General features: G+C 40.9%; 1 protein-coding gene across 1 annotated transcript in view; it reads left to right on the top strand.

Annotated features, from left to right (window-relative positions):
- Positions 1 to 19,270, top strand: part of LOC112256281 (complexin-1) — a 41,607-nt gene extending 22,337 nt beyond the window's left edge. The window contains exons 3-4 of the mRNA XM_024429427.2: positions 12,039 to 12,217; positions 15,206 to 19,270. Coding sequence (XP_024285195.1) covers positions 12,039 to 12,217; positions 15,206 to 15,403 — 377 coding nt within the window. The 3' untranslated portion in view covers positions 15,404 to 19,270. The remainder of the gene's footprint in view (positions 1 to 12,038; positions 12,218 to 15,205) is intronic.
- The last annotated feature ends 2,095 nt before the right edge of the window (positions 19,271 to 21,365 follow it).

Here is a 21,365-nt window from a genome sequence, read left to right as displayed (position 1 = left end):
GCATTCAAACATCAGCGCTGGTTTTAAAGAAAGGCAGAGCACAGGTTATACTGACACTGACTTAAGATAAATGCATGATGTTTGGTCATCATCATGTTCTGTATTTTTTTTCAGGACCTTTGGGGTAAAAAAAAAAAACACTAGCCTCCTCCGGGGTTTCGACTGTCTGGTGAATAACACTGTTATCAGGCATTTTTGATCAGGCATTCAGAAATATTTCACGTGACGTTTAATGTAGAGCGGCTGAAATCAGCATCATGTGACAAAGTTCTCAATAATTCAATGGGCCATCGACCCTTGTGAGAGAGGAGATGTTTTATAATACAGTGTTTCATCATTACAATAGGGTTTGTTGGCTTTGCAGGAGAGAATGAGGAGAACAGGAGGGACTGTAATTATTTTTAAGGGCTAAGCGAAATTAATCAATTCAGTTCTATTACTAACTGTCATTGTGCTTTCAGAATACATGAACTTGTCACAAACGTTACCACTGGAAATGTTCCATCATCCATGAAATGAATCGCAAATGGCTTTATGGGTTTGATCTCCATAACAATCAGACGCTGCTCGATGAATGTCCTCGAAAAGGCATTTCCCTTTTCAAGTCATTATTTGCCATTTGCGTCAGCAAGCATTAGTGGTTAAGAAAAAGCATGCAGGAAGATACAGGAGGTGAATTTAGGGTTAGTTTACCCAAGTGGACATAAAACATAGCCGATATGTTCTATATGACTGACCGTAAATGTAGAAAACGTCACGCTGCTTGCGTAGCGACTACCGCTTCCTCTCAATTCGGGCCCATACCTGGCGCAAACTCTGGACTTCTGCCTTGCTAGTGCACACGACTGCCCTTCTGAAGCATCTCACCAGTTGGCGCCACGCGAGAAGCTTACTATTTGCTAGTGCAAGTGTGACACTTCAGGCTGAACAGTTAGTTTCACACATCCCCATATGCTACATAAACACCCAAGAGCCCAAGAAAAGAGCACATAAAATGAAGAAAAACAATATAATCAAACTGTGTGGATTCTAGTGGCACATGCTCCGAATGCATAGATGCAACAACCTTCCGAGTTCAGTGCTCACACACAGGCAACATGCTGTGAAAGGGATTGGCATGAATTGGATTTTCATATATCCCACGCATACCCAAAGCTATGCAAATTCAGCCCATGGATGACGGTGAGGTTAAAGTGATCTCATGTTTGAATAATGGTGTTAGTTATCTTAGAAATCAGAGTGTTTCTCAGGAGTCGCGTTGAGGATGAGGAGATGTGATTATGCACAGAAGGGAGCTTTGGATTCAATGGACTAATTCACGGAACGAGTCTTCCAAAGTCATGGAAGCACAAGGAAAAGAGGCGAGGGTTGAATCATACCATCTGACATTAGCATGAAGCCAGGAAGTGAGACGGGAGCTGAAGGCAAAGCCACTAGGAAGGGACTGGGGAAAGGGACTGGGGAAAGGGGGAAGGGACTGGGGAAAGGGGGAAGGGACTGGAGCCTTAAGAGTTTCGATTAAATGGGCATGAATTAGAGTGAAAATTCTGTAAATACCAAAGTCTTAGAGAGCCATCCTAATGAAGCAGAGAACTTAGGGTAAGGCCCATGGTGATGGCAGCTTTGGAGGCCAGGCCTAATTTTCTAATGTGTAATATGCCCACAATAATACAGTCATTTATCACAGGTTTTCATCCAAAGTGATTTACAGTAAACACATATTCAAAAGTTGTATGTTGCTTATACAGGAATCAAACACACAACCCTGGTCGTGTTGTAAGCAACATGATCCAACAAACAGAGATATTTTAAAGCACATCTTTACATTTCTTTACAAGGTACATGCGCTTTACATATTGTGTGAGCAATGGGTTTGAGATTCAGATGTTTTACAGGGTGATGCTATTTGTTGTCTTGGTCACCGAGATGCTTGTAGGCCTACATTGGTCTCGCATCTCCACCTTTACACTCAGTAGCTTCTCATTAAGTGAAATTCAACCTAATGTGAAATAGAGACCCAAATAGATATCAATTACCTCACTCACAAATTCCTTATGTTTTAAAATGTGACCCCCTTTCCTGCAGCCAAATGACCAAATCGCCCTCTAGTGGCCTCATGGGTGGAATGTCATTGATATTTTTTACCATTTCATAAATAATAAATAAATTAAAAAACACAGAAAATCCGATGTTTATATGTGAAACGGTTTTGTTGTATTTCAGTCTTCTGTGATGCAAACTCAAACTCAAAATTGAAAACTATATCTCACATGGTTCTTCTTTTAAAGCCCATAACCATGTGTGTGAGGTGTATACTTTTGTTTCAAAGTAGATTTGTTTAAGACTACCAAGAAACACTGTGTGACCCTGATTTAGCCCACTGCAGTAAAAAGTGAACACCAACCTAGTTCCCAACAACCGGTTTCTAGATGCAAGCTAGTGATCCCAACTGAGAGGACAATTTATGCTAATCCACAGGCTCTAGATTCTAGGAATTATTTGATTTGCCCTCTTACCTGACACCATTGTGGATTTACGGTTGGATTGTGGATTGCAGTGAAATGTACCTACTGTATATCTTGCGCACATTTCAGCTTCACGTGTGAATTCCTTTCAAACAGAGAAGAATGGTTTTAACGTAGAGCCGGAACCATCCACCTAAGTAGTTTAGCGATGGCTTTGAAAATATTGAGAGAAGAAAGCTACCTCAGAGGCTATTGCAATTGTAGCTTGCATCAGTTGTCGAAGGAATTAAATGTTTGTACAAATAGATTTAATGGAGAGCTGAGCTGGACTGGGAGCAACGTCACTGACTCCACTCACATAGATAAAAAAAAAAAACATTACAAGAAGATGCAAGGGAGGGCGACAGACCTCAGCTCTGGGTTGCCAAGTACAAATAATAACAACTCAAATAGGTATAATAGAAACCTATTCTAAGTATGAAACCTAAAACCTTCATGCCAGTTAATCAAAGTTCTGCGATGATTAAGAGGATGACACAAATGTACATGTGGAGTTGGTAATCACAAAGCACGTAGAGTTGTGAAATGTGTTTCACAGGTGCCTATTGGGAGGTGTCTATTTGTGAGGTGTGAGGTAATAGCATATGTGCTGGTGAGGTGCAAGTTCTGCCAATGAGTGGTATGAGGTTATAGCCCTAGACACAGCGGTGAATCTATGTGTCTATGTATATCTTTAAAATGCATTTTCTATCACCCTATTTTATCTTGTAATTTTGTTCGTATGGATTTGATTACCTGTCATTTTCATTTGAAAGCCTATGTCCCGTTGCGTTACATTCCAATCTAATCATGTTTCAGATGCAATTATATGGACGTTTTGAGAAGTATGAGTTGTGTCAAATATGACTGTGGAGACATCAACCTAATTGCTTTTAACAATCACACCTGGCAAAACAAGGTAATAGGACCATACAACAACACTTGGTCAAGCAATTTAAAATGAGGTCCTAAATAATTTGTAAGTTAGCTGCATGACCCTCGGAATCAGCTAATGCATAAATTGTTGGGTGTGGGCGTCCATAACTAGCTACATTCAGATGAACCCATCTGAATAGGTGTTCTAATTGACATCTTGATTCCCGAATTGGAGGGAAATTGCACACAATATGCTAATAGTGAGCTTGATCTAATGACAGTTACCCTTATTTGACCTCCTCCATTATAGGGGGATCAGTCCTCAAAAAAACGTTGGCAACTTATTCAGAATTTTTCTATTCATTCTTCTACATAAGTTCATGTTGAGCTAGTTTTCAAAAAGACAGGGGCACGCGGAGGATGCTGAGAATGGTGACGAACAGCTCAGTATCAAAAGCACAGAAATGAGCTGAGGTGGCAGAGCCTAGGGAATTAAAGGTGCAAAAAGTAGCGGCACAACAATTCAACCTTGGGGGATGCCATTTTGCTGGGGTGCAAGGGCACCATTTGCTAGATTCAGCTCAGATATGTTGAAAGGCAGTTACAGCACTTAACTGCCATTTGCCATATCTGGGCTGAATCTAGCAAATGGTATTAATCCTAGCCCTTGCACCCCAGCAAAATGGCATCCCCAAGGTTGAATTGTTCTAGCTGTGTTTGCTTTCTCTGGATCAGGAGGAGCACACAGAGTAGTCCTGAGTAGTCAACTACAGCATACAGCTGGGCCCTTTAACAGCCCTGGTGCAATGGACGAATGAGCTAGATTTCTCTTTAGAATAAATGCACAGGAGAAAACTATGTTAATACACACTGGTAATAGATAGTAATACATTTGGTTATTGTACACTCCACTCTGCACTATACTGCTGTTCTCCATAGAGGGCTACTTTATGCCCCGTTTGAGTTTAGAAACCTTTTGGCTAAAGGGTACAGTCGTGCCCTTCAGCTGCACAGTTCCAGTCTGTCACACTGTCTCATTCAGCTTGGCCGAACCACCTTATCTTTCTGCATCTCCTAAGAACTGAAGGGTCTTGTTAAGCAGAAAGCTTGTATAAGTCACAGCCTTTAGCGTTTCCCCCAGCATGGCAGTGGTTTTTATCTCATATCCTGTGAAGTGGGTCCTCGGTATCCTCAGTGTCAGTGGGTTGGTGTTCTCCGCTTCGCTGCCGTCCGTGACTTTTTACCCAGTGACACGAGCGTAATCACTTATGAAGGTCTGCAATGGCCTTCTATGATCTCTGGCAGACAACCAAGTGAACCACCCTAGGCTGCCCATGGTTGTTACAGCACGCTCCGCTAAAGACGGTGCTTATCTGAGGAAGCAGAGAAAATCAATCAGCCCTAAACTCTATTTAAAGGCAGATAGTGATACGCCTACTCCTCCTATGATTGTGGCGTAAAGAGAACACAGCTGTTCAAATGACATTGTGCAGACATCATCATTGTGAAGCTTATGATTCTGTCTCTGTGCTCCCTTGACAATACTACATTTAGTCCCTTATAGTGGGTGAATTCCTCCTGAATGCAAATGTAGATCTTGGTTGTGGTAAACAATGGGCCGTGGGTGACATGCGTCCTCTGTAGATAAATGGGGCGCCGGGTTGTTGGTGTGAACCGCATGGTGATACATGCGTTGGGTCTTGCTAGCTCATTTCCATGCTGAGAGTCTGTGGCGGAGAATGGGTGATACAACGCAGCAATGATGAACCTTCTGTCTTCGTTCTCCATCTTCCCTGGGAGATTTACCTTAGATATGGTGGCTGTGGGTCCACTGTACCTCCCCCTTCCCATTCCAACCCATCCCGCTCCCCAACACATAAAAAACCCAAGTCTCATTACCGACCTGTCTGCAGGCCAAATCCCTCAGCCATTGGGGCCCTTTTATATGGTCGTTTTTGCCACTTTCATCCACCACTGATAGATATATAATTCCAGAAAAGACCATCAGTTACACCTTGCACACTGTTATGGTTTTGGGAGCTGCATCATGGGTGGGAAATGGGGGATGTGTTGGGAGGCTGGCTGGGGAGGACCAATAGATTGCTTTATAAAATCTAAAATGGAAAATTGATCTACCTCTCTCAGTGGTTGGTGTGTTTTTTAAATTTTATTGAACCAACCAAGCTATTTCTTGGCAACAAACTGGTGTGTGCTTCAGGTTGGTGTCTGCTATGTGACTAGCTCTACAAAGGCAATTGCTCTTACAATATCCTACCACTTGACCCTGCTTCAGAGGTAGTTTTGAAGGAACCACACAGTATTACTCCACCCAAAATTTGATGTTCTGTAGAAGAGCCTTACTGTCACAATATAACAATGTAACTATGAACAACATTCTGGAAGTAGCAAGACTCTCTGCATGATTCCTATTTTTCTGATACATTGCTAAATCACCTAGCACCACCTGTGAACATTTTGAATGTGCATATCACCTTTTTTTGACTTGACTCCACACCCCATCCCACCATGCTATTGACCTATCATAATTAAAAGAGGCTCAATCTTTCAGAGCCAATTCAAGGTGGTGTCTGTCCTGGGAGTAGAAGTTAACGGTGCAAGAGAGGGCTGGCCTGTAGCCCTGGGACAGGTGTGATGGATGACAGATGGAGGAGAAGGAACACAGTCCTTGAGCTGGTGCCTCTGCTCCCCGCTAACACCATGTGTTCGGGTTCTGCAGTGGCTACTTTCGCCCCCCCCCCCACAGTCCTTCAACAGGGCACAGCGACCTTCTTACACACACACACACACACACACACACACACACACACACACACACACACACACACACACACACACACACACACACACACACACACATAGAGTCACACACATACTGTCAACTCTAAGTACATTTTGTTCTCTGCCGGTAACACCCACACGGTGCCACCTCCAAACACCCACACACACATACAAGGACAAGACACCTACTGTGAACGCACGCACACGCACACGCACACGCACATACACAGGCACACACATACACACACACACACACACACACACACACACACACACACACACACACACACACACACACACATAGAGAGTCACACACACTGTCAAGTATGGTACATTTTGTTCTCTGCCGGTAACACCCACACGGAGCCACCTCCAAACACCCCCAACACACACAAGGATACAACACGTCCTGTGTAAACACACGCACACACACGCGTGCACACACACACGCACACACACAGGCACACACACACGCACATACGCAGGCGCACACACACACACACACACACACACACACATAGAGTGTCACACACATACTGTCAACTATGGTACATTTTGTTCTCTGCCGGTAACACCCACACGGAGCCACCTCCAAACACCCCCCAACACACACAAGGACAAGACACCTATTGTGCACACACACGCACGCACACACACACCCTGTCAAGTGTACCATTTGCTCCCCTCTTCCTCTCACTCTCTCACTCTCCACCAAGTCCACTGCATGCCTATACGTAACATGGCACATTTTAAGCCAACATGTGACCTTGCCCTTCCTCAACTTCAAATTCTCTTGATCCCTTTCAATTTCAACTCTTTGTGCTACGATGCACACTCACCCTCTTTTCCTCTGACAGTGGCCCTCAGGCCCAAACTGAGCTGAGGAGACTCTTTCAAGCTCTGTTAAGTTAGCGCCTGTTAGCGCCTGTTAGCTAGCTTCTACACAGAGAATCCTCTCAGTGAATGCGCCCGAAAGGCCTCAGCAACCAGACCATTTCCGTTAGTGCTTAGGCTGCACAGCTGGTAGGGGATGTCACCACTAAGACTAAAGGGATGGTGGCTGTCTCATGCTGCTCCGCTGCAACTTTGTCACAAACAGATGAGCTAATTAGCCTCGGGTGCGGAGATTAAGCGTACGGTGTGATGGGAGAAGAGGAACAGAGCATGCAGCATTGCTAGGAGAAATTGTAGTTAATTAAATACAGATAATGAAGCACACAGGATTTCACAAAGGAGAAGTGCTCACGTGCAGATCATCAATAATATAGAGGCAGGCAGGGCTGAGAAATCATGTTATTTCCATGTAATTTTTCTGGTTTATTACCACAGCCATAGGCCAGGAAAGGGCCATCATGTGTGAAATAAATTTGAATTCCAGCATTGCACACACAGATATGAGAATACCATGACAAAATAATGTATTTAGAGTGAAATTTGACTGAGAACTTGTTGCTGTGTGAAACATTGGCATGCGTATTTATTTTGAGGTAGACAGGCCTCAAACAGTCAGTAGAAAATACTGTGTGTGCGAGTTGGAAACATCTCCCCAGGCTACTGGCAACCATGGAGAGAGTTCACTCAAATGATTGGTTCCACACACACTAGAGGGAAATTACTGACAGTTGCTCCTACTGTACCTTGTAGAGATGTTCAAGAAATTGTTTAGACTTACCTTGAGTGAAAATATTAGTTCGTGTAAAATAATTTGTCCCCTTAATTCTCCAATTATTTTTTTGTCCTTTGTAGAATAAAGTCACTGCAATGAGTCTGCTCTTCAGTAGAGCTTATCACGGCCTTGCCTGTCATGAGTTCTCCCAAAGTAATAATTTTGTACAGCTGCGAATGAATGACATTACAAGGGTTTTGTAGAAAGGTACATTAAATAGTTGTATTGTCTTTTTCAGCTTTGTATTCAGCTAGCTTCCGCATGGTCTACATTTAAAGACACAATATCTCACATGATGATGTGCATGTAGAGATACTGGAGTCTTATATCTCCCTCTCTAATTTTAAGCATCAGCTGTCTGAGCATCTTACCTATCACTGTACTTACCTACCTGTACATAACCAATCTGTAAATAGCACACCCGACTACCTCATCCCCATATTTTTACTTACCCTCTTGCTCTCTTGCACCCTAGTATCTCTACTTGCACATCTATCACTCCAGTATTAATGCTAAATTGTCATTATTTTCACCTCTAGGCCCTATTTATCGCCGTACCTCCCTACTCTTCTACATTTGCACACACTGCACATCGATTTTTCTATTTTTCTTTTTTGTTGTGTTATTGACTGTACGTTTGTTTATGTGTAACTCTGTGTTGTTGTTTCTGTCGCACTGCTATGCTTTATCTTTATCTTTATCTTGGCCAGGTCGCAATTGTAAATGAGAACTTGTTCTCAACTTGCCTACCTGGTTAAATAAAGGTGAAATAAAAAAAATACAAAAATCTTGGCCAGGTCGCGGTTGTAAATGAGAACTTGTTCTCAACTGGCCTACCTGGTTAAATAAAGATGAAATAAAAAATAAAATAAAAAATATAACATCACATCCCACTCATAATACAATTAATATAGTGGAAGATAGACCATCATTGTAACTGGAAGTGTCACAAGATTACAATATTATAGCTGGGGGAGGGGGATTGTGCAATTTTAAACAGTATACAAATCTACTGTACGTTGTCTCCAATACTAAGGAGTGAAACTTCATTCCATTCCCCTATATTTCACCCCTATGTGTTAGGTATCGTAAACATTGGTGTTCAATGGCGCATTATAAGACATCCACTGTTAAGACTGTTAAAACCTTTCTAGGGCAGGCGTTCCGCTAGCGGAACCCCTCGACAACATTCCGCTGAAAAGGCAGTGCGCGAAATTCAAAAATGTTTTTTTTAGAAACATGTAACTTTCACACATTAACAAGTCCAATACAGCAAATGAAAGATAAACATAATCTACCCATCATGTCCGATTTCAAAAATGCTTTACAGCGAAAGCACAACATATGATTATGTTAGGTCATAGCCAAGTCGAAAAAACACACAGCCATTTTTCCAGCCAAAGATAGGAGTCACAAAAAGCAGAAATATAGATTAAATGATTCACTAACCTTTGATGATCTTCAACAGATGTTACACAATACATGTATGTTTTGTTCGATAATGTGCATATTTATATCCAAAAATCTCAGTTTACATTGGCGCCTTACGTGCAGTAATGTTTTGATTCCAAAACATCCGGTGATTTTGCAGAAATACTCATAATAAACATTGATAAAAGACGCAAGTGTTATTCACAGAATTAAAGATAGACTTCTCCTTAATGCAACTGCTGTGTCAGATTTCAAAAAAACTTTACGGAAAAAGCATAATCTGAGAACGGCGCTCAGAACCCAAAACAGCCAGAGGAATGTCCGCCATTTTGGAGTCAACAAAGTTAGAAACAACACCATAAATATTCACTTACCTTTGATGATCTTCATCAGAAGGCACTCCCAGGAATTCCAGTTCGACAATAAATGACTGATTTGTTCCATAAAGTTCTATCATCTATGTCCAAATAGCCACTTGTTGTTAGTGCGTTCAGCCTAGTAATCCATCTTCATGAGGCGCAGGCACTTCTTCCAGACAACAACTCAAAAAGTTCCGTTACAGTCCTTTAGAAACATGTCAAACGATGTATGGAATCCATCTTAGGATGTGTTTAACAAAACATCAATAATGTTCCAACCGGAGAATTCCTTTGTCTTCAGAAAAGCACTGGAACGAGAGGTAACTCTGTCGGGATCCCGCGTCATGAGACCAAGGCACTCTGCCAGACCACTGACTCAAAGAGGTCTCATGAGCCCCTCCTTTATAGTATAATCCTCATTCAAGTTTCTAAATACCGTTGACATCTAGTGGAAGCCATAGGAAGTACAACTTCATCCATATCTCAATGTGTATTCGGTAGGCCAAGCTTTGAAAAACTACAAACCTCAGATGTCCCACTTCCTGGTTGGATTTGTCTCAGGTTTTCGCCTGCCATATGAGTTCTGTTATACTCACAGACATCATTCAAACAGTTTTAGAAACTTCAGAGTGTTTTCTATCCAATACAAATAATAATATGCATATATTAGCATCTGGGACAGAGTAGGAGGCAGTTCACTCTGGGCACGCTATTCATCCAAAAGTGAAAATGCTGCCCCCTATCCCAAAAGATTTTTAAGACTGACCCTTTGTGAGATGTCAACATATCCTAGCCCTAGCTGTTTGTTTGCTATGTAACTCGCTAATGTAACACCAAACAGAAATGCGTTTATTAATTAGCGGTCCTCTTGTCAGGACGGGGTATTGCAGCTTTGCCTAACTCCCACTTGCCAGTATCAGAATGCAAAGTGGAGAGTAGCCAGCGACCCCCAAGGTCATGGCGGGCAATCGCTCATCAATTTCGGGTGGAGACCAGATGGCCGTGTGTTCGGCTTCCTCCTCTGGAGAGCTGGATGCAGCCTGGCTTGTTGGAACTTTGCACAGATTGGATCAAGACAGAGGGGCAAATGCTGAAAGAGTAAGCCTTTTGGACGGGGAAAGGCTCATAAAGGATGGGCTGTGGTGGAGCCATCTCCACCGCATCTTTATCTGCCATCAGGTTGGCCCAGTCCTCATTAAAATCAATTTCCAGCGAGTCGGGCCTGAGCGGTGTGGTGTGTCAGGGAGTCTGACTATCCATAGGCAGCTGGGAGAGAGAGAGAGAGAGAGAGAGCACTGGCATGCCTCCAGCGGTTGGGGGAGAGGAGGTGAAGCTTCCCGGACTGAATACACAATGTCTCATTCATCGACATGCTCTGTGTCAGACCTCATTGTGAGGGGAATGCATATTGGAGCAGCCCTCAGCAGTCTGACTCTATACAGGGCTTAATCTCTCTCTAAATGTAGGATGGGGGCTTTTACAAGTTTAAAAGTTATGTAGATATTCTCTAATCCATTATTCATGGGAATGTTTAGCTGAAGTATGATGTTGTCTTGATTTTAGGTAAATACACAAGCATCCTTCTCAGAGACATTGGAAAGGGACGAAAGTAGATTTAGTTTCGTAGGCTAAGCACACTGCTGGATTATGATGGGTACTTTTTCTTTTTCACGTTGGGAAAACTTGTGCACGGCCCAGATGTGATCTATATGACTTTGCCTGGCCCCACTATCGAATACTTCAGCCAAATCTCTGCATGGAGTAAACCACTAGATGTTAATGAACTCCCCTCCTCTCCATTTATAATAACCATCTGCCTATGTCTCATCATTTCTGAACGAGTTATTGTCATCACATTCTCTGTTCCTCCCCAATATGTCGACATATGAAAATGTCCATCTGCGTGGTCAATGCAGAGCTTGTATAAGCAATTCATCTCTGAGGGAAGGCCTATTCAATTGATTTTTTCCAGCCTCTTTTCACTGAATAAAAGTGAGCCAATGAATCACCCAAGAGCTATTTCTCCATAATAGAATTCAGTTGTCTATCATATCTAAGAAGCCATGCCAGGGGTCAAGGATGTGTTTCTATTACTGTGTCTTATAATCAGCCACCTCCAAATCCTACCATATAACTCCAAACCATAAAAAATCCCTTTGCTCTCGGGTCTTGACCCACTATCCAGTTGGAACATTTGTGCGTGGCTCAGCCTCTGACAGAGATAGTCATGGCCAAAGAATTCAACACAAAGCCCATCAAAAGGAAGAGGAGATTATTTTTTATTGGGTTCACGTTCAGGCTGGTCACTTCTTGTTTCCTCTGTTGTTCAGTACTGTACTGTAGGTTCCCGCATCACAGACTCATGGCTGACATTTCTTCCCCCACTTTCATTCACCTCTAAAGGAGCCACCAAAGACATGGGGAAAATGTTGGGTGGGGAAGAGGCTGAGAAGGACCCTGATGCGGAGAAAAAGGAGGAGGAAAGACAAGAGGCACTTCGACAACAGGAGGAGGAGAGGAAGGCAAAATATGCAAAAATGGAATCGGAGAGAGAAAACGTCCGACAGGGCATCAGGGATAAGGTAAAAATGGCATCACGTTGAACATTGAATCTTATGCAAATAGCTTCAACCCCGTTGCACGGATCATACTCACATGTGATTGCCTTCCGATGCAAAACTCATGCATGCATTATCATAATGTAAAGCCGCTGTGTGTGTGTGGTGTGTGTGTGTGTGTGCGCGTGTGTGTGTGTGCGTGTGTGTGTGTGTGTGTGTGTGTGTGTGTGTGTGTGTGTGTGTTTATGTGTGTGTCTGACTGTCCGTCTGTCTGTGCAGAACCAAACAATGCACTATGCTTGTCAAATTCCGATTTGATCATTACTTCTCACTGCCATCCAATGTTGAGAGTATGGCAGCTTGGTTCAGTGGTGGTGTCTTTTGAACCTGGTAGGAGAAGCTTGACTTGATATAACCTCAAAGAAACTTACTTTAGTGTTGGAAAATCCTGAGGGCCCTCGTTTTGGAAAAAGACAGAAATTACAGTGCAGCTTCAGCACACGTTGGAAACCAAAGACTGTGGAAGACTTCACTGAAACTGACTCTGACTAAGAGAGAGAGCAGGAATATGAGTCCAACACAAGGGAGCTAAAGCAGTGAAATGGCATCGGGCTTTAAAACCACAATGTTAACAGACTTTGTTTTCTGAGGAATGTACCTTAACTTCCAACATAAAAGATGTGATCAGTCTTTAAACCAGACTTAAAGGTTTCCTTGATGTATGGAATCTGTAAATATTACTAAGCAGAGAGTAATGCGTGGAATCATCACCCGCTGTGAGATAACCAACTTCCTATTTGATGCCGATCAATTGCTATGCAAAGAGAGAGGGCTAAAGACGCAGCGTCTTATTGGCGGCACTGGCACCCAGCGGGCCTAATTTACACCAGGATTAAGACTGCATCTCCATGTTCCGCTCCACAACGTGACTGAAATGCACCAACATCTCTGTTGATCTTCTGCAACATGCACAACCACTATTGGCATCAGCAAAAAGCTACGGCTCCTCCAGTAACTTCTGGAAAGCTAGTGCTGCCTCTATTGTGTATTGTGTAAAGCAGTGAGGAATTGTCTTTGAAAATCAAGTGAGTGAGCTTATTTCATTATTCAAGCCTCAAAGATGAGAGAACACTTTTTTCTAGGAGGCCTAACATGAAAGAATCATGAAAACTGAGCTAATTCATATTGGAAGATAAAATATGATCAGTCTGATACATTTGAATGAATGTCTTACACACTTTTGATTTGTGTAATTATGACAAAAGAAGGCAAAACATGATCATTAGCATTAGCAAAGCCAACACCTCCTTTGGCCTCCTTTCCTTCCAGTTCTCTGCTGCCAGTGACTGGAACGAATCGCTGAAGCTGGAGACTTACATTTCCCTCACTAACTATAAACATCAGCTATCTGAGCAGCTAACCGATCGCTGCAGCTGTACATAGTCCATCTGTAAATAGCCCACCCAATCTATCTACCTCATCCCCATATTGTTTTTTATTTACTTTGCTGCTCTTTTGAACACCAGTATCACTACTTACACAGCATCATCTGCTCATCATCATCTGCTCATCTATCACTCCAGTGTTAATCTGCTAAATTGTAATTACTTTGCTACTATGGCCTATTTATTGCCTTACCTCCTCATGCCATTTGCACACACTGTATATAGACTTTATTTTTTTCTATTGTGTTATTGACGGTACGCTTGTTTATTCCATTTGTAACTCTGTGTTGTTGTTTCTGTCACATGGCGTTGCTTTATCTTGTCCAGGTCGCAGTTGTAAATGAGAACTTGTTCTCAACTAGCTTACCTGGATAAATAAAGGTGAAATTTAAAAACTATTTCAGTACGCATTAGACAGTACTGAGAGCACTCCGCCACTTTCCCCCTTTCTTTGAGTCCCCGTTCACAAACCATATCCTCTCTGTGGCTAAAAATGACGAGGTCCATCCTCCTTTAAGATGTTTACTGCCTGAGAATCACATGAATTTATGCTTGGGAGAGTTGCAAAGGGCTCACAGGAGACAACTCATCTTCCGCATCCGTGCCCTAGGATGTTCCATCAGTCAGGCAGTCTACATGTACTCCCCTCCTCAGCATCCGGCAGTAACTCACCAGGAGCTCTCCCTGCCAGTGGTCTACTGTAGAGGCCAAGTCCTTGCTCGCTTAGTGGGAGGCTAACCTGGCTGATCTCAGAGAAAGCACTCCTGTTTTGATCATACTGTGCAGTATAATAGGCTCTCTTGTTGTATATCACGGTGATTGATTGGTTAATGGGTTGATTGGTTGATTGATTGGTTAATGGGTTGATTGATTGATTGGTTAAAGGGTTGATTGATTGGTTAATGGGTTGATTGGTTGATTGATTGGTAAATGGGTTGATTGGTTGATTGATTGGTTAATGGGGTGATTGATTAGTTAATGGGTTGATTGGTTGATTGATTGGTTAACGGGTTGATTGGTTGATTGATTGGTTAATGGGGTGATTGGTTGATTGATTGGTTAATGGGTTGATTGGTTGATTGATTGTTGTTTACTGTCCCGCAAGAGGGAATTATTTCCACTTTCCATCATGTGTTTTACACTGCTTGATCAAAGACAAGAGAATGTTGAGATATTTTCTAACAATAATGGGTACAGACAACCATTAAGATATGTTGTCCATTATTCTTTATTCTTTAATTCTTTGAAAGGGGCGGGGCATAAGGTCTTTGTATTACTATGCAAATTGTTGAAGGAGGCAAGGTTGAGTGCCAGACGTCTCAATGCCAAGTGGGTCTACATTATGTGTAATCCAGGGTAGGCTGAGTGGACTTTCCCTGTAATTCTCTATCATAAAATCTACTATTAATGTATTAGTATGAGTAGTGTGTTGTCACGGTGAGGTGCAGAAAACTTCACTGAGACTGAAGAGGGACCCACATTTGATAGAAATGACTAAAGTGCATGTGTGAAGTGAAGTTTACATTTGTTGCCTAAAGCGGCCGCCTTTGTTTGTTTGCTGTTCCAGTACGGCATCAAGAAGAAGGAGGAGAAGGAAGCCGAGGCCCAGGCTGCTTTGGATCAGGCAGCAGAGGGAAGTCTTACCCGCCCCAAGAAGGCCGTCCCAGCCGGCTGTGGTGATGAGGAGGAGGAAGAGGAAAGTATCATGGACACGGTCATGAAATTCCTCCCTGGTCCATTTATGGATATGTTCAATAAAAAGTAACAGCGTTGGCGGTATTAGATTGTTAACCTTCCAACATACATAACCAAGGCCACCACCCCAACCAACCGTTCTTCACCCATACATCCCCCGTTTCTAAGAGCCCTGGATTTGATCAGCGCACCATAATATTTGTCCTTAACTTAAATGATAAATGATCCGATCTATCCATGTGTTACATTGTCTTGTTTGGAAGGAAGACCACTGATTGGTGATACCATGACGTGATGTATGAACCTATGTAACATCTGCATAGATCTAATACCTTAACTTAAAGACAAATTTGATGCCAGGTTTTCAAGGTGTCCAGGCCATAGAATGTGATCTGATAAACTATAATCCACAATTTTTGTTTGTAAATAATGGATTAAAATGAATATATGTGAGTAATAGAAAATATATAAAGAGTATAAGCCATAATTTAAACATTTAAGACATTCTCCAAATCAGATAAACATTTGATTACATTTAGCTGTTTTATTCTTGATGATATTGATATATCCATGTAGTTTTTATTGGTTCTGCATTGATCATTTTAATACTGTTCTCTGTCCCAAAACATTCATAGGTTTTAATGTTGAAAATGATACTGGTAATTGTAACAATGTTGTAAAACCATAAAGAAAATGGATCATTCATTCAACAACATATGTTTTTCAAGCATGCCGTTGATAGATTTTGTGGAGTACAGTACATCTACAAATTCCATTACATTTTGGTATGATTAAGTGAAATACATTAATATTTAAGGCAATAACTCTGGTTTTCAATTTTGTTTCGATGACACTACCATGTACGGTAGGCTATACATAGACATCCTAACTGTTCTTCCTTGAGATGATAGATGTCCTCGATAAAAATGCTTGACAAAAAAAACAATGATATACCTGTGCTTAATATAAACCCATAGTTGTATGTCTTGTTGCTAACTCGATCTGCTTGGCTCATAAACAGTAGGACTTGTGAGAATCAAATCCAGCAAATACAATTGGACGTAGAGGGCTATATGTTAACTATTCTAATTTCCATATCTGTAAATAGATTTACTAGATGTACTTTTAGTTTTCTCAACCACAACTATGTTGTGAACACACTTTATGTGAACAGACAGTGACAATGGTGCAATATATTGTTCGAAATGAAGTTGTCCTGTGTCCGTTGGTTAACTAAAGGGAGTGCAATCCCGGATCAGCAAAGACAGACAATCTTCATTGTTATGTGTTGAGCTTAATACATGTTGTGTGTTTGTGTATATAGACACAACATTGTCTAACTAGTAACGGAGAAGCATATGACTTCAGTCCGAAGTGTTTCATTTTGCCAAGTGAGGAAAGAGGTGGAGGATTTGTTTAATGTAGGGTGTTTTATCGCATTGATCATTTCAACCAGTGCGGGTCATTGTCTCTCAGTGGGATTTGGTTTGTGGTTCTTCCATACCGTGAATTTGTGTTCTAAACTTTACAGAGATTGCAGGACAAGGCCGTTTTTGCTAATAACTTGAGAGGCATGCGTACACCATAGGAAACAGTTGTCCTTCGACATGTTCCTCTGTGTGTTGTCAATGTTTTCCCCAGAGGTCAATATGTACATTTCCCCAGACGTTTCTGTCATTCAGTTGTACCACAGAACTCTAAATGTTTGAAGTTCTTTCATCCCTTTCCTTCAATTTCTTAATTTAAAATGAATTAAGCTGTAGTGTACATTCCAAATATTTCAGACATTCCATAGGGCCTGTGCAGGCTTCTTAGGGTCTTGGACAACAAATATGACAATTTTGTCGTTAGTATGAAGAGAATTGCTTTGATGCTCTTCTGTAATTGTAGGGATTTATTTTCTTGTGTTGAGGTAGATACGACACATGACCAAGTAAATGTCAATAGCTATCTAGCCTGCCATGTACAGAAAAAAAACATGTAATCAAAGAGAAATACAAAATGTGCTATAGCAGCTAGCTAACTTATAGAGTGCTGGCTAACAGATAGATTGTTAAGCCTTTATTTTGGCAGTGAACAAGCTAGCTAGCTAGCATTTTGTCAATGATGCACAATCCGAGTAAACCGTTTGCTTTCAGTGCCATTGTAATTTGCTTACAAACCAATGGATGTTGAGTGTACTAGGCAAGTAATCAAGCAGTTTACCGATGGCATTTGTGAAACTGCCACTGTTTATATCAGCCCAGCGTTGATGCTAGTTAGATTCAAGATTAGCCTTTAGAAACCTGCTGTGATTCGGGGGCCTGTAGTAGCTGTGGAATAGAGAACAAAATCTGCATGATGTAAAACCTAGCTACATAGTATGCTCTCAAACCTTCATGCCAATTGCCTACAACGTTTGTAGATAGACATATGAAAGACGCAACATTAAGGTCATTTATAAAGCACATTTATTGAACTTCCTGTGATTTTCATGTACTTGTGAACTGCCTTCGGCCTCTAATTTATCAATGTGGTAAAACGTGGCTGATTAACGACCAATACTTGTTGAGATTATACAATTATACCACTTCTCTTTATTTGTCATTGGCACATGCATGCATCGACAGCCGTCAATTAATCATTGCCATGTTTTTCTTCTATCCAAAACCAAAGAATAGTCTTGTTAGTGATAGACTGTCTCACCAAGTTCATATTTGACATTTCGTCATGTTTTGTTAATTGAAATTCTCAGGTATTCTAGCGTTTCTTTTGTACGTTTTTACCCATTACATGTTGTAGTGTTCACGTAATGATCACAACAGATTTAGAAAATGTAGTATTTCATTATTAGCGACCAAGCACATAGCATCTTTCATTTACGAGGATAATGGACAGATAGCATCTGGTTTGACCCTTGTCCATGAATACAAAGCTACTGGAACTGCCCATCCCGACATAGTTTTCCAGCAATTTACAGTCTGAAATTCTGTCAAAGTTCCAGATTTCCTTCTTGGAACATGTTGTAGAACATTATTCCATTTCTGAAAGTGCTCACCTTTTAACTACAAAATGGCATCACTGTCTTATGGTCATCATCACCTAATTACTCCACATTGCGCAAAAAAAATAGCCACTTATTGACCACTGACTGAAGAAACAAGTCACATGTCTAATAAAAATGTGTTAGCGATTCTATGGTTGCGTTTACACAGGCAGCCCAATACTATTTTTTTCTTCTGCTAATTGATCTTTTGACCAATCAAATCAACTCTGAAAAAAATCTGATGTGATGAGATCTGATGTGATTGGTTAAAAGACCAATTTGTGGGAAAAAATATCAGAATTGGTCTGCCTGTGTCGACGCAACCTAATATAAACCATGTCAGATTACTGTTGATCCACTCATTCTCACTTTTTAAGTTAAACCATTCTTTCATTTCAACCCTCAATTAACCATCGATATGATAAAAAACTGCCTGACAAAAATGCCACTTAAAATATTCCTTTGTTGTGACTTGAATGTAACTGTCTGATGTTTCTATCTTCGCATAGTCTTTGACTGTTTATAACTGTGTTGAGAAGATGCTTATTCTGGTGCAGTTTTATGTCTGTATCATTACTGTTTACGTCCACTGGTGGTTGTTCTTCGAGAAATCTGTATCTTTTGTATTTTTTGTATTGTAAAATCTTCTCTCTCTCTCTCGCTCTCTCGCTCTCTCGCTCTCTCGCTCTCTCGCTCTCTCTATCCATCTATTTGTTGACAATTGTATGCATGCTTATGGTGTGAGATGTAGGCAAGGTTGTTAAGATAATTGTTTGTGTCTTCCGTGTCGATAAGCTCCACCTGACAGCCTCGCTGCATGCCATTTCAGGCTGTTCTTTTAGTCTCTGTAACATTCCTGCCAAAATGGAATCACCGCACACTCTGAGAATAAAGTGATTTCATATAATTGTTCATTGTCTTGTGTTTCTAATGGTTCACTGTATATCATAATTCTCATCAATAATTCAAAAGCAATGCAGTTATATTATAGGGGAATGAGACATACAATATTTTTTAGGACTGCAGAAGAAAAAAAACCTCCAAAAACCTCAATATGAAATTATTCTCGTCTTATTTGAGTAAAGCAACTACATTACATTTGTAGACAACAATGTATCACTTGTAACAGTTTTTGTCCATTGCTGATGTTCGTTTTCATCTCAACATGGCTGTTATGCATCTTCACGTTTTCCAAGAAATTTGACATCTATTCAATAAATGCGAAAGGGCTGTGAACAGAATGTACTGTGTTGTTCAAATGGTGATTGGATCCTGTTTCCAAAAGATTTACCTGGTAATCATGTCGCAGGGAGAATGGAATAGGGAAGTCAATGCCATGCAAATGCTGCTCCTCTTATAGCAAAGTCTGTCATATAGCAAAGGGTCTCTGATATGACAAGAAACCCTGTACAGATGTAGGACAGTAATTTGAGCCAGTTTGCTACAGCAGGAAAGTAATCTTGCAGTAACAGGAAATGTGAATTATTATGTGGATTAGAACAATTAATGGTTATTTTTTGTAGGTGTTGATACATTTTCCGTTAGGGTAAATCAAGTTTAAAAAAAATCAAAGTGGAAGCCTTTTAAAACTCAAATACAATACAAGTTCACATTTCCTGCTTTGCAGAGTAATCAGATTACGATTCTACATCTGTACATCAAACGAATCCACTAGAAAGATGACGGAAGTATGCCCAGCAAAGGTTATATAATAAATTATTTTGGGGATTATTTTAAATGCCAAGCATAGGACTCGATGATGGGATATTTTCAAGCGTTTTACCTAACAAGAAGGAAAATGACTCTTATGCAAAGCAGCGTTTGGTTCGATTCTTAATGAACCCCCTGGAGATGATGTCTGCACCCCCGTGTACATTTAATTAGCACAATAAAAATATCCCCATACAAATCTGCCAAGTTTAAACTAGAGATATCAGATTTTTCGCATTGGATGCGTCTCAATCCACCACATCCGTCAATGTCGCACTTCCGCTTCCTCTAGAGCGGTGTTTCTCAGACCATGAGACATCCCGAAAATCGCTCTTCTTACAAAATCGTCTCTTCTATGGAAAAATGATTCAGATTCAGAAAACTTTAATGTCCTCAAAGTGGCAATTCATCTTGCATGAGTCATAAAACATTTAACATCTAAAAACAATGAATAGCACTTGTTAATAGCAAAGGATATTTACAACCAAATAGGCAGGGTAAGTGCAATTTCATAGTGGAAGTGCTAAGTGCAGTTAGTCCAACATGTGTTAAGTTTCAGAATTGCATTCGGAATAAAAGAGAACTTGGCCCTGTTTAAAAAAAAAAAACTTTAGGTAATCTGTACCTGCATCCAGAGGGAAGGAGCTGGAATTCAGGGTGGAATGGATTGGAAGAGTCAACCACTATTACTCTCATGAACACAATGGTGTTCTCTGTTTTTCTTTACGTCCCCCACAAGCGATCTGCCAACGTCTGTCTGTTGCGTCCGAACAGTTTGGTCTACACGCTAAAATGACCCGTCTTTTGCTCTCGGATGCCCACAGGCCTCACAACTCATCTGAAAGTCCCCCGGTTGAAAACATGTATGGAAGTATACATGGAGACTGTTTAGTGCCAAAGGTAAAGGGGTTAAATACATGTACAAAAACAAATGTTTCCTGATATTTCTAATATCTCTCAGCTATAGGACAGGTACTTCAGAACAAACTTCCTTTAGATTTTTGGGGGGACTATCTGCTATACCATGTAGTGAATATATTATTCAATGCATTTGTATGGGCTAATAGAAATAATAAGGCAAATACCATTTTTCATCAGATCATTCTTTAATATATATTTTTTATACTTCAAAGGGTCTTAAAATTCAAAATCCAATAGCAAAATGATCTTTGTTATGACCTTCTTAAAACAATTCCATATAGCTTAGTAGAACTCCCCCCCGGCTTAGACAGGGCTTAGACTGTAATGGGTTTTGTGTACGTACATTTACTTAGCAATTCTATTTAGTTGTTTATCA

Source organism: Oncorhynchus tshawytscha, linkage group LG08 (assembly GCF_018296145.1).
Source record: "Oncorhynchus tshawytscha isolate Ot180627B linkage group LG08, Otsh_v2.0, whole genome shotgun sequence".
Lineage (NCBI taxonomy): Eukaryota > Metazoa > Chordata > Actinopteri > Salmoniformes > Salmonidae > Oncorhynchus > Oncorhynchus tshawytscha.
This window is presented reverse-complemented; position numbering and strand designations above follow the sequence as displayed.